The 12,775-nt window shown below is 47.2% G+C and overlaps 1 protein-coding gene across 2 annotated transcripts in view; it reads right to left on the bottom strand.

Moving 5' to 3' along the window:
- The window catches only part of LOC125929475 (voltage-dependent L-type calcium channel subunit alpha-1D-like), a 272,934-nt gene that overhangs the window by 147,146 nt on the left and 113,013 nt on the right, over positions 1 to 12,775 (bottom strand). Inside the window, exons 1-3 of one of the 2 annotated variants that reach the window (XM_049640711.1) lie at positions 12,320 to 12,769; positions 10,073 to 10,382; positions 6,262 to 6,367 (exon numbers count right to left, since the gene is read on the bottom strand). In XM_049640711.1, the coding sequence (XP_049496668.1) occupies positions 6,262 to 6,367; positions 10,073 to 10,382; positions 12,320 to 12,386 (483 nt within the window). In that variant the 5' untranslated portion in view covers positions 12,387 to 12,769. Of the gene's footprint in view, positions 1 to 6,261; positions 6,368 to 10,072; positions 10,383 to 12,319; positions 12,770 to 12,775 lie in introns of those variants that run through there. The other variant, XM_049640712.1, reaches the window with a different exon arrangement.

Genomic DNA, 12,775 nt, shown 5'->3' with positions numbered 1-12,775 from the left:
ATGATGATTTGTGTAGCACATAAACCAGTTCACATTTTATGACTAGGAAACCAGTGTTGGATACAGTGTTACCACACAAGTCTATCTCCTCTGGTCATTTTGCTGCTTTCCCTCCACCCGTCTTTCTATGAACTGTGATGCTCACGCTCCACCCGCGTGCACACAGTGCACACACTGGGCACACATACAACACTGAACACAGAAGCCAGCTTACGATTCAAAACGTATCAACAAGGGTCTGTCTGTCTTCCTTCTCTCCTGCCTCAGATGTAAAGAGTTAAATTTGCCAAGAAAGACACCATCCTGAAATTAAAGGCAAACTCTGACAGGTGTTTCCTGGGATTCTCATTAACACTGGACAACGAAAGTCAGCCTCTCGGGCAAACATTAATCATTAGCCAATTGTTGAAAATTAACGACTGATCCGTAAGGACTTACCATGAAGCCCTTGTATGGCCATTCGTGTTTTTATTGGCTCATTCCACATACATTTCCTGATGCGCCTACTGTGCGCCGGGCACGGAGTTACGTTTGCAACACCATAGAGACCGATCAGACTCCAGCCTCCGTCTCTAGGAACTCATATGCTGATTTCATCCAAAGTAACTCAGCTAATCAGCCAAAGAACCAGGCCATCAGACCCCACAACGCATGTGCAGAACCACAACACAGAAACCACTCCCCATAACAGTTATAAAGCGAGGAGGGATTGTTATAAAAAGGACCTAATGTCTGTAAAGAGGAGGATGTACTGTGCTTATGGGAGGGCAAAGAGAAAGCAAGTACTTACACTCTGGCAGGTGGGGTGGGAGGCAGGAGCGAATGAGGCTCAGAGGAGGCTGAGCTGAGAAGGCAGCACAGGAGCTGTCTCAGAACAGACAGAATCTAGCTGTGCAGAAATAAGAGCGCACAGTTCAAACAGAACTCTTTGCGGAGCAAAGACCTGGTGTGGATAACATTCCGAACTAAAACCCACCTTACAGGCTAACCCCAAGGAACCAAGTTATGAAACTGTGTTTTGGAAGTTCTCACTATGTGCAAAAACAGTGAGATGCTAAACTATATGACCACACAGACCCAATGTGCTCACTTTTTCAGCCCAGGAAACACCGTGCATTGGGATCTCAGCCACGGAAGAGAGAACACAATCAAAGGACATCATCCCACGACATTCCTGGCCATTGTAAGGCATCTCACAATGGTCCCACTGCCAAGAGCCCACAGTCAGCACTGCTGCTCAGAGACCCACCACTCCACTACTCTGAGCACAAAACATTCTAGACAGCTCAGCTCTGAAACCCAGCTCCCAGGGCTCCATCAGCCAGAGGTGCTCGAGAAGCAGAGTCACAAGACTTTAACCTTTTTAAGAATACGAGCTTATAACTTCCCATCCACTCCCAGCCAAGGACCTCCTCCAAGGAGTCCACAGAGGGACCTGCCACACAGGAAATCCTGAATAAAGCTCAGAGGAAAGAATGGGTTTGGTGCTTCTCCTGGCAATCACATCAACAACACGTGTTTACTCAACAGCTACTTTGTACCAGAGGGCCAGGCACTGTGGGGGATTCCAGAATGATTCACTATGAGTTGTGTTCTTCAGTCAAATCCTTGACCACTGAGCTATACTCTTTATGAATTATATTCTGAAAATGCTTGATAACATAAAGATGAGAATATAAAGAGCTAAAATATAGGGTATTTTATATGCGAGTTTCCACCAGACAGGTTCAAATAAGAGTGTTACTTTGGGGACACCAGGGTGGCTCAGCAGGTTAAGCCTCTGACTTCAGCACAGGTCATGATCTCACCACTCATGAGTTCAAGCCCCACCTCAGGCTCTGTGCTGACAGCTCAGAGCCTGGCGTCTGTTTTAGGTTCTGTGTCCCCCTCTCTCTTTACCCCTCTCCCACTCACAGTCTGTCTTTCTCTCAAAAAAAAAATAAATAAATAAATAAATAAACAAACATTAAAAAAATTGTTAATGAAAAAAAAAGTGTTACTTTGGATCAGGGTCAGAAAATCCTTCGTGGAAGTGAGTAGTTTGAGATTATTCCTGAAAAGCTACAAGGGCGGTGACATGTGAAGAAGGGGCTGGCAGGGGTGGAGGGGGGGCACCTAGGTGGCTCAGTTGGTTAAGCATCTTTGGTTCGGGTCATGATCTCACAATTCACAGGTTCGAGCCCAGCATCAGGCTCTGTGCTGACAGCTCAGAGCCTGGAGCCTGCTTCAGATTCTGTGTCTCCCTCTCTCTCTGACCCTCCCCCACTTGTACTCTCTCTCAAAAATAAATAAACATTAAAAAAACTTGGGGGGGGTGGCGCCTGGGTGGTTCAGTTGGTTAAGCATCTGACTTCGGCTCAGGTCATGATCTCCCGGTTCGTGAGTTCAAGCCCTGTGTCGGGCTCTGTGCTGACAGCTCAGAGCCTGGAGCCTGCTTCCGATTCTGTGTCTCCCTCTCTCTCTGTCCCTCCCCTACTTGTGCTCTCCCTCTCTCTCTCAAAAATTTTAAAAAAAGAAGGAAGAAGAAGGAGGAGAAGGAAGAAGGAGAAGGAGGAGAAGCAGGAGAAGCAGGAGAAGCAGGAGAAGCAGAAGCAGAAGAAGCAGAAGCAGCAGAAGAAGAAGGAGGAGGAGGAGGGGCCAAGGGAGAAGAGGCACTGCAGATGGAGAAAAGCCCAGGAGGCAGGCAAGCTCACAAGAGGAGTGTTTAGGAACTGTAGGTGGACAAATGCGGGGGGAGGGAGGGTTCAGCTACAAAGAGGAACTCAAAAAGCTCAGACGGCCCAGGAGGACCTGGCCGCAGCAACCCGGGTGTGGATGGGGAGGAGAGGAAGACACGAGGGGTTCTGTATATGCAAAATATCAACTGGCTAAAGAAAAACAAAGGGGCCTCAACTCAACAACAAGATGAGAAAGGGGGCGGGAAAGGGGCAAAGCCTTGGTAAAACTGCCTGTTGAGTAGAACAAGCAACTTATTGAACACCCTTTATCCGCCACTGTGCCTGATAAAGGGATAGAGAGGCCTGGGCCAGAGGCCCTGCCCTCCGTGGGTGGCATCATTAGCAGACATGAGGGAAGGTCCTAATTGGCAGACAAGCACCCCCATTTGGGACAGCTCTAATTTGGGGCAGCTCAGCACTACAGAGAGCTGGGCACCACCTGGGGCTGGGGACCCCGCTGCACAGGCAGAAAACTTCAACTGCATCAGTTTGCATATGAAAAACTGAAGTTTGGGAAACTAGATAGAGCATCCTTCAACACACTGCAGTACAATACTCTGAGCAGCCTCGCTCTGACACCCCATGAAGCAGAGCTCTCCCCTCCGCCCCCCCACCCGGGCTAAGAAGAAATTAAACAAATGATATACACTTTCAATAAGTGGAAGCGAGGAGTTCGCGCTACCCACTGAGCCAAGAAGGGTCTCACTGTGGGAACTCAGTTGTACCGTTTCCATGGCTCCAGCCTCCACCAGTCCCTGCAAGTCCACAAATGAAAGCTGCATAGAAACTTGAGATTGTTTATATTTAAAAAAAAAAAAATCTAACCCTGGGAAAACTTGCTGCCCCCAAGGTAGTTTCTAGATCTCCAAAGCTGGCTAAGTTGCATGCAACCCAGACAAAATACCTATCAGACCAGTGAGGATGGCCACCTTTCCTACCCAACAGAAGTAATCACGTCACTACAAATGACCTGTAACAGGCAGAAACAGCTTGTACCAAGCTGGCTCTAAGAGTTCAACATACACATTCCCCACAGAGCTACGAAGCAAAGCAATTCACCAGCACCCTGACACGTGCAGTTCTGCAACCCGTATCGGTCTCTGCCCTTTGCTTTGCCATTCATGTTAACTGAAAGGTATTTACTACAGATGAAAAATAAGCTTCGTTCAGCTGCCTCTAAACCGATCCCAAAAATAGAGCAATCACTTTGGTACAAATTGGGTCAAAAATATTAAAAAAAAAAAAAAAAAAAAAAAAAAAAACAAAAAAAACAGCTCCCTAGCAGGAGCACCGACATGGCATGGGACCTTGCAAAGAGTCAGGGGGAAATCCACAAAGATCTTCCCTTCCCACAGTGAGAAAGGAAATATTTAAAGAGTCAAGCAGAGAATAAACTCATCTGGCCATGTGACCATCCAAGTGAAACAAGACAGAAACTCGAATGCTATGAGTTTCAGAGCAGTAAGAGGTCAAAGGAATACATGTTGGTTTTTAGAAAGGTCTGCCAAACTAATACCCCGCCTCTCCCCCCGCCCCTAAAAATACCACTGCTTAAGAACTGTCGAGAAAGGATCCGCTAGGGAGGGACTGCAAGGGAGAAGAAAACAGATTTACCCATTTCTTATAGTTTATTCCCTTACTCGTTAGCTGAGAAATCCAACTGGTCTTACAGCAGATATCAGTGCCCTGAATTTCCCTGGGAAAAATCAGAATATTAATTGGCTTACACACGCAGCTACATTAATTATTCCATTGATCTGAATTAATCTGCCTTTCTGAAAGGTATTTATTTTCTAAGTTTGTTTAATCATGTTCTCTTGAGCTACAAAAAGCAACAAACTGGGTCACCATCCACGTTGTTAAATTTGGTAACAAGGCTGACACCATCTGTGGCCTAGACTATGATGATCCATCCCCATTGATGGGGGCTTTTTGCCACTTCTTTTCCTTTCAAATGATCATCTAATGTCACATGCCTACAACCAAATCAGAAGCTGTTTAAAATATCCCAAAGCACTCAAATCACCATAGTATAAATACACAGTGATGGTAAGGGTGTATACATGCATCCAGTCCTGTTGAGTTGTATCTTCGGGAGCAGTGTCCACAAGTTTATTGCATTCTCTAGAAATCAGACCATAAAAGCCTGACCGTGAACAGACATCACGTTTATTATGGGACATACGCCACAACATCTTACGTGTGACGTGAAATCCTGTATATAAACCATTGAGGCTAAAAATCACAAGAGCATAATTTCAGGATCTTCAGAACCCAGCAGAGCCCTCCCCACACTAGTTTTGCCTTTACAACACTCAGTTACAAACAGCCAGCCCTACTAAGATACAGCTTCAACGTGAGAAAAATCAGAACAAAATGAATCTTAAGAGAGGAGAAAGCAAAACAATAGAGGGAGCTCCCTGTGACCCAGCGCTGGCCCCTGCCCCACCTGCCTCTCTGGGCAGCCTCTGCCAAGGAGGATGCTACAGCTGGAGAAAAAATCCTGATGGGCCTTCTGAATCATTGAGAAAAGATTACGGAATATCAGAGGTAAACACGATCCCAGGGATCTTCTCACCCAACCCCCTAGACAAGTGGCTGAATGGCCACGCAGAGAGGATTTGGGGAAGTGCCCCAGAACACAGCAAGCTGCCAGCTCCGTGGGACAATCACGCTCCTAGTCCCAACTCTGGTGCTCTTTAGGGCTTTTTTTCTTTCTTCTTTCTTTCTTTCTGTTTTTGTTTTTTTAACTATACCAACCTTTCCCAAAGGAAGTTCCATGAAACACTGGTTTGGTGATATGTTCTGCCAAAAAACTGTTTGAAGAATCCATGACCAATTACTTTTAGGGACTCGCTGAGTTAAACAAAATGAAACTGGTTTTTTAACTACAGACCTTCCCGGAGCTCTTACTGAGCTAATGTGCGCTATAAATCTTTAAGAGGGCAATAAAGTTATGTGAAAGTATCCCGATTTATTTAACCAAAGAATCATCTTATCTTGGGGCATTTCATAGGCCGCTCCTAGTAGAATACTACACTGTATTCTCCAAATTAGGTCCCACATAGCTGTATTCGTTTTCTTGTACACTGCTGCTCTAAAAATGAATAGTTCACGGGCAAAGTCCACGGTAATTCTCTACTTACCAGAAAAACTGACCAAACAAAATGCCCATCACTCCCCAATAACACTTGATTAAAAAAAAAAAAAGCAGCTCTTATTATCATGAAAATAATGGTAGACAGCAAAAGTCTATGTGGAAAGAAAAGTTATTTTAAAATCTGCTACAAACCGGAACCTTCCGTGAAAAAGTTCCACATCTCTTTATACAAGATTCAGGACTTTATACACTTTCATTCAGTATAAATTTGAGAATACAGGTCAGAGAGAAAAGCAAACAAACAAACCCCCTGTTGGAAAGCTCCAGGAAACATCCCATGCATAGCTGTAAACTTCAGCCACCCAGAAAGCTAGCTGCCAGTTTAAGTACAGAGGCAAATGATAACCACACATCAGGACAAGCAGGAACTCTAAGGACACTTACCAAGTTATGATTTGTTGAATTAGAATCATCTTCAGGGAATGGGATGTAAATAGCTAAGGCCACACAATTGGCAAAAATAGCCAATAATATAAATATGTCAAATGGTCTGAAAAATTTTGTTAAGGTATATATGTCTTATGCAAACGTAAACCATCTCTCTCATCACATTCCCGATCATACCACTCTTGAATCACTTTTGAAATGAAAATTATACACACAAATCCCTTCTCGACGAACTGTCGAGACCTGCTTGGTCCCCAGTAGATGTAATCATCCATGGTCCTCTGGCAAATCTCGCTATCGAATGACTTTTCCGTGTCCTTTCCTTCTTCTGCAAGGATCACATTGCGTTCATTCTTTGCCGTGCATTTTATATTGAAACCTAAACACACATCCAATTAGGGCAGCCTCTGAACCACGTTTCTGCTTCTTAGAGTTTTAAAAGTGACAAAGGCCTTAGAACACTAAATTCCTGGCTGTTGTAGACACAAAGAGTAGTCCTCATGAGACAAATCTCTCCCACAAATCCTTGCCTCCATGTGTTAAAGCCATTTTCTCGGGGGCTATTCTTGGCTGGGTCGATCTCCTGTCTGGACTGGGGCAGGCCAAGTCACCAGGACTTTCTGCATTCTACCTGTGACTGTCTCATGGCATGTTCCAATACCTCAGACACTGTAACCGGCAAGCCAGGCTCCAGCTCCCCCTCTGCTTCCTTTACTAATCAATGCCTATCACTGTTTCAGATTACAGCTGGACTGGAGCTCAGTTTATAATGAGCTGTTACTGCATTCAATTTATAAACAAATTAAATAAAAAGCCATAAGAAATCAGCACCAGACACTTGCAAAGTACAACTGAACAATTCTAAATCTCGGGGGTCTGTCTGGAAGAATCACTTTGAAATCAGCTTTCAACAGACACTTGCTTAAACATTCTGGTGTTATTAAGAGACATTGTCAAAACTGGCAGTGCAAGATTCGACTCCTGCCAAAATGACTATTTATCTTCTTTTGGTTTTCAGCCTTTCCAAATACAAGGTTTCTGAACACCAACATAATCTGCAACCTGGGCGGGGGGCGGGGGGCTTGATTTTATAACAGTGCTTCTCCCATAACCTCACCCACAAAAGGCAAAGCCACTGGTTTAACTAAACACCTTGAAATATTCAAGCTTTGAGGATATGAACAGGCCCTTCTCCGTGCATCCCGATATCCTTCTGGGACATCCAAAACTGCCGGGAAAACAAAGGCACCTTACCTCTCTGGGGATACCCTGAGTCTCATGAGAACTCAGCCCTCTGAAGAGCTTCAACACTCACTGAAATAAGGGCATGAACGACATTATTCTCTTACTAATTTTGATGGGTTTATTTTTAAAGCCAATTAGCTTTCATTCATATTTACTCTTTCAACTCATCTAGTATTACAAAATCTCTTATCTAGGGAATCTAACTTTGAGACAGTTCCCCTTCAAAAGACTTCAGAATCTCCTTTTCGGTTTTTCCTTTTCGCAGTTCCTGCTGAAATTTTAAAAGCCAACTGCCCCACTGTTATTCTACATAGAAACATACCCATGGCTTTTCCGTCCCCCATACCCTACCCTTCCATTTTAGTTCCCAACACCTAAATGACGGACCAGGCAATCTGAGAGATACCAATGCTGTTCAGGAAGGCCAGACGTAATGCTTTTTCTTTATGGTGGTCAGGTTTCAGTTTGCAGGTGTTGGTGGATACTATCTCACTGCCACAAGACTTTTACAAGCCACACAGAACAGAGCAACAGAGAATAGATGGGTCCGCTCCCAAAAATTCCTTCTGATAAGGCAAACTCTCCTCGTTCCCCTAAGATGCAGGACACCCTTCCTCGCCTGGGTGTAAAAACAAACGAAGCTGTCAGACACCTTGTCTGACTGGGCCTGGCTTCACTGGCTTTAGGAGGATTTCTACAACCTGCTCCCTGAACTAGAAGGAAACCGTCACTTGGAAAGACAAACAGATCACACGTTGTTTAAAGATCTATTCTCCAGGCTGTCCCGTTTGCAGGCAGGCTTCTCCCTGCATTGGCAGCCACATCCCCTAGTTCCTGTACACATGTGTCTGGCAATGCGGGAAAGGGAATCAGCAGCATGATCCAGGAATTCACTCCGTACACATAAATCCCTATATACAAATTACTGTGCACGAAGAGAAATGGCGTCAGGCCTCCTACTTCACTCCACGTGAAATTAATGACCCCAGACAGGTCTCCGCTTACTCAGAGTCATGTCAAGCCAACCTCAGGAGGAGGAGACCTTTCTGCCAGAGTATAAACATGCCTCCAACTCTAGCGATGCCACTGAGGCACCCCCTATGCACCTAGCTGCCTCCCAGCTGACACTGGTGTTCATTCTCAGACCAGAAAAGAACTTAAAGAGAAAACACATGCACGCAACCCCAGCTATGCGAGAGACACCGTAACTCCCTCTAGAGAAGAGACATCTGTTCTAAAAAGGAAAAACACACGAAAACCCCTCAAATCCTACCCTTGCATTTGGCTGCCCTCTCCAAAACCTTTCTAAACAAAGTTACCTCATTTTAACTTGCGGCCGTAAGCACAGAAAATAGCCAGCTAAGACAGAAGGCATGCAAATCGCTGCCTAGCTAGGTATTCAGATTATAAGGGGGTTTCAGCGCCACCTTCCAGCTGCTGGCCAACACCCTCCCTTTTTAGCCCGTCCACTCTGGGCGTGGTGGGCGAAGCCCCACATTCACACTCTTTCCTATGGTCAGGAGCTACTCTGAGGCTCCTGTCAGCCCCAAATACACTTCTGGGAAAAGGAAATGCTTTGTTTTACCCAGACCAATGAATCATCTGACTAATTAGAAAGCCATTTGTTCAGAAAGAAGGCCTCAGTCAACCTTTTCTGAAGGGTGGCAGGAACTGGGGATTGGCCTCCAGATTTGGGGAAAGGGATGAGCAGGCCGAGGACCCTGGTTATCCAAGATCTGGGACGTAACAACCATCCTGGGGCATCTGGAGTTCAGTTTTAAAAATACAAAGGAGACACCCAGAAATGTAACTCCAGTCCAAGGACCCAGACAGAATGTTTCATAAAGGCAGCAACTGCAAATTCCCCCACTGACAGACTGCTCTCTAACTCACAAGGGCTCAGGAAGAAGAGGCGCACCCCAGCCTCTCCCTCCATACGCTTCCTCGTGCTCACGTTTCACATGCTTTTTTGGAACCTGTCAAAAGGAAATTCCGGGAAGTCATAGCATTGATGAGCATGCTGCTCCCTCCCTATGAAGCAAGCATTCATATTTGTAGCTACCTGAACAGTCAGAACCACCAGATGTCAGAGCTAGAAGCAACCTTAGCATTAGCCGGAGTGGCAGAAACAAATCCCAAACACCAGAATGAGAAGGTGCCACTCAAGGTCCAAAATGTATTTCTTTCCAGCAGAGTCTCATGCAGTCTTTTCATTTTAAATTTGCATACCTTATCTGCAATAGGTTCAGTGTATGTCACTGCCCCCAAAAACAATGGTGGGTTTAAACCAAACATCTCGCGTCAAGTGACCAAAGGTCCATTTCGTATTTAATGAACACTCACACACACACGCACACACACAGCTAAATATACCCTCAGAGCAGCCCCTCGCACCCTGAGGAGACAGGAAGGTATACACGACAAAACCCTTTCCGTACAGCTTTTCTGTTGCTCCCATTCCAGACTGCTACAACTTTGTAAGTGCCATTTCAGAACGCAAATCCTTTTGAAGAACAGATGGTAAAAGAGAAAATGAGAAAGACTTCCCCCAAAAAAAGGATACTTCCATTCCACTATACTAATGCAGGCTCTTCGGATGGGGTTATTGAGTGATAAACAGAAAAGGGCACGGGCAGGTCGGCTGTTGGACGAGTTACCCTGTTTTTTGCTCTTGGCGTATTGCTGACGTTTTCTTTGGGAGAGAGATCCTACAGGTGGGGGTGCAGAGGTGCTCATAGTTTGGGCAGCCTTGGCCTGTCTAGCAGCATCGATTGCAGCTTGCCAAGACAGGACAGTTTGCTTGGAGCTATTCGGCTGAGAAGTTGGTCCTTCACCAGAAAGAGGGAGTCTGGTGCCTCTTGCATAGTTTGCCTCTGGGAAGAAAGAGAAAAAGAAAAATTAAAAAACAAACAAAAAAACCGGTGAGAACCTAGTGTGAGAAAAAAAGCAAAGGTTGTCTCTCATCAGTAAGAGAGGAGGGGGATCGTCCCCATGTCTCCATTTTGAACCTCATGTCCTATTTTTCAGGAGCAGGAAGAGAAATCCACGCGCTCTGTGCAGAGTATCGGTGGCACAGGACCCACTGCTGCAATGGGGCGAATGCCTCTCTCCAGGTCTTCACAAGGCCTCCGCTCGTGCCTTGCTTCAGACTGAAGTCATCCCACACTTATTCCACTCTCTCTGACTTTTAAAACCCATGTATCTCTAATGAGTTAACAGATACGTACAACAGCTTTTCTCCAAAGTAACTACCACCATTACCAAAAAGAAAAGGGGGGGGGGGGCAGTCCCAATAACTCAATAGTCTTAATCATTTTCAGGGTGTTACTCTAACTAATCTTTCCACAAATGCATTTTTTTTTCAGCACAGGGGGAAAAAAAATCCTCCACTGGCACCAGGGCAATACCAAAAGCCCCGTAACAAATATCTAGATTATGCACTGACACTTCCTGCAAATGAAAATTCATGATGCTTGGGACTCATTTCCTCCACAGGCTTCCGAAAACAGAAAACATCTTTAGGCCTTTTTTGCATTTTAAATTGCAGCCGCAGCAGCCAAGCCAGCATCCAGAGAAACAGTCAAGGCAGGCAGCTTGCACCCCTACACCTAGGAAAGACAGACTGGATTATGCCAGGGGCCCTGGAGGCCCAAGCAGGAAATCATCTCAGTGCAGGCTGACAGCCGAGGACACGCAGACCCTCCAGAGGACTCCACGTGCAAAGGCCCCTCAGATTTGGGGTCAGACCACTACCCAGGCAGGTCTCCCAGGCACGTGCCTACCTTGAGTCACAACCTCTTTACTGACACAGAAGTCAAAGTGAGAGTGGTGGCAAGGTAGAGAGATGGGCGTTTGCAAAACCAATTCTTGCTAATCAAAGAACAAGACAGAGTCAAAGGAAGCACAGGTCTGCCTACCCAGCAGCCTGAGAAAGGGGGCACCACGGGGGAGGGGGGCGTGCAGCAGACAGTCCCGAGCAGGGGAGGAGTTGTTCCGAGCCTTCCCATGGGAAGCGCTCACTCGGGAAGGCTGTGAGCCCACTGAGGTCGTGGGGGGCGCCCTGGCCTCCAAGGAGGAGGTAGGAGGGCTGGCCAGAAGCAGGTCCAGCCTCCGTGGACCCAGCCGGGCTGGCGTGGCGGCTGGCTGCACGTGGTGCCCAGGACGGGCTGGGGAGGGGAGCCCCACAGCGGCAGCGACTCCCCGGGCATTGCTAGGTTACCGACGTGTGCACACAGACGCTGGGAGCGGGAATACGCTCCACCCGACCCCCTGGCCGAGATTCCGAGACCCGGCCTCCTTCTCCAGGGGCGGGGTGTGCTTCACCCACCGTCGCAAAGAGGGAAACCGGGCAATCCTAGAATTTTCCGGATGCCACTGGAGACCAGGGGGCGGGGAAGGAACGGAAGGCGAGAAAAGGCTGGAAAGGGGGCTCAGGCTGAGGTCTAACAGCCACCCCCCTTCCATCGCTCGGGAGCGTTGGAGGAAAGTTGAGCCCGAGGACACTGAACCCGAATCACCTCGGTTCGCCACCCCTCCGGCGGCACAGTACTCCGAGGACTCCACGGCCGCCCCCACCCCACAAATGCAGAATTGACTCTGACATTCAAGGCCTGAAGGGGAGAACGGAGTGGCTGTCACGCATCTCCCCTTTCCATGTAGATGACACCGAGCTAGAAGCATCCTCTCCAGCCCCCTCAACCCACCCAGCGCATCAGAGACGGGAGGGGGTGGGAAGGAAGAGGGGGTGGGAAGAGGAGGACCATGACAAGGATTAGATTTGGCAGCGGGTGCCCAGGCTCTAGCTGCTCACCGTTCGCGTGGTCCGCTTGCTGCTGCCGTTGATGGTGCATGTTTTTCATCATCATCATCATCATCATCCACGAACATTTATTGAGCGCCTACTGTGTGCAGGGCACGGTGCTGGGCGTCGGGGCGGGGGGGAGGGACGGGTAAAGGGGTTACCAATAGGTTGGAGCCGCGGTCCCTGCCCTTATTGTGGCTTCAGCAGGGGGTGGGGAGGGACGGGGACAGATAGCAGAAAATAAGAATAATTTGTAAAAACCGCTCGCCACCCACGCTCCCTCTTTTTCAAAAATGGAGCAAAATAAACTTTTTTTTAAAAAATAAGATCAGATGTATATATTATCTTAATAATATATACATGTAATTTTTTGCTGCAAAGGAGAATTGGCTTGGTCCCCTCCTCTAGCGGAGGGACGCCGCGCAGATGCCGGCCCGGCCGCCGGGGCCGCTCGGAGCGCCCCCC

This window comes from Panthera uncia, chromosome A2 (assembly GCF_023721935.1).
Source record: "Panthera uncia isolate 11264 chromosome A2, Puncia_PCG_1.0, whole genome shotgun sequence".
Taxonomy (NCBI): Eukaryota; Metazoa; Chordata; class Mammalia; order Carnivora; family Felidae; genus Panthera; species Panthera uncia.
This window is presented reverse-complemented; position numbering and strand designations above follow the sequence as displayed.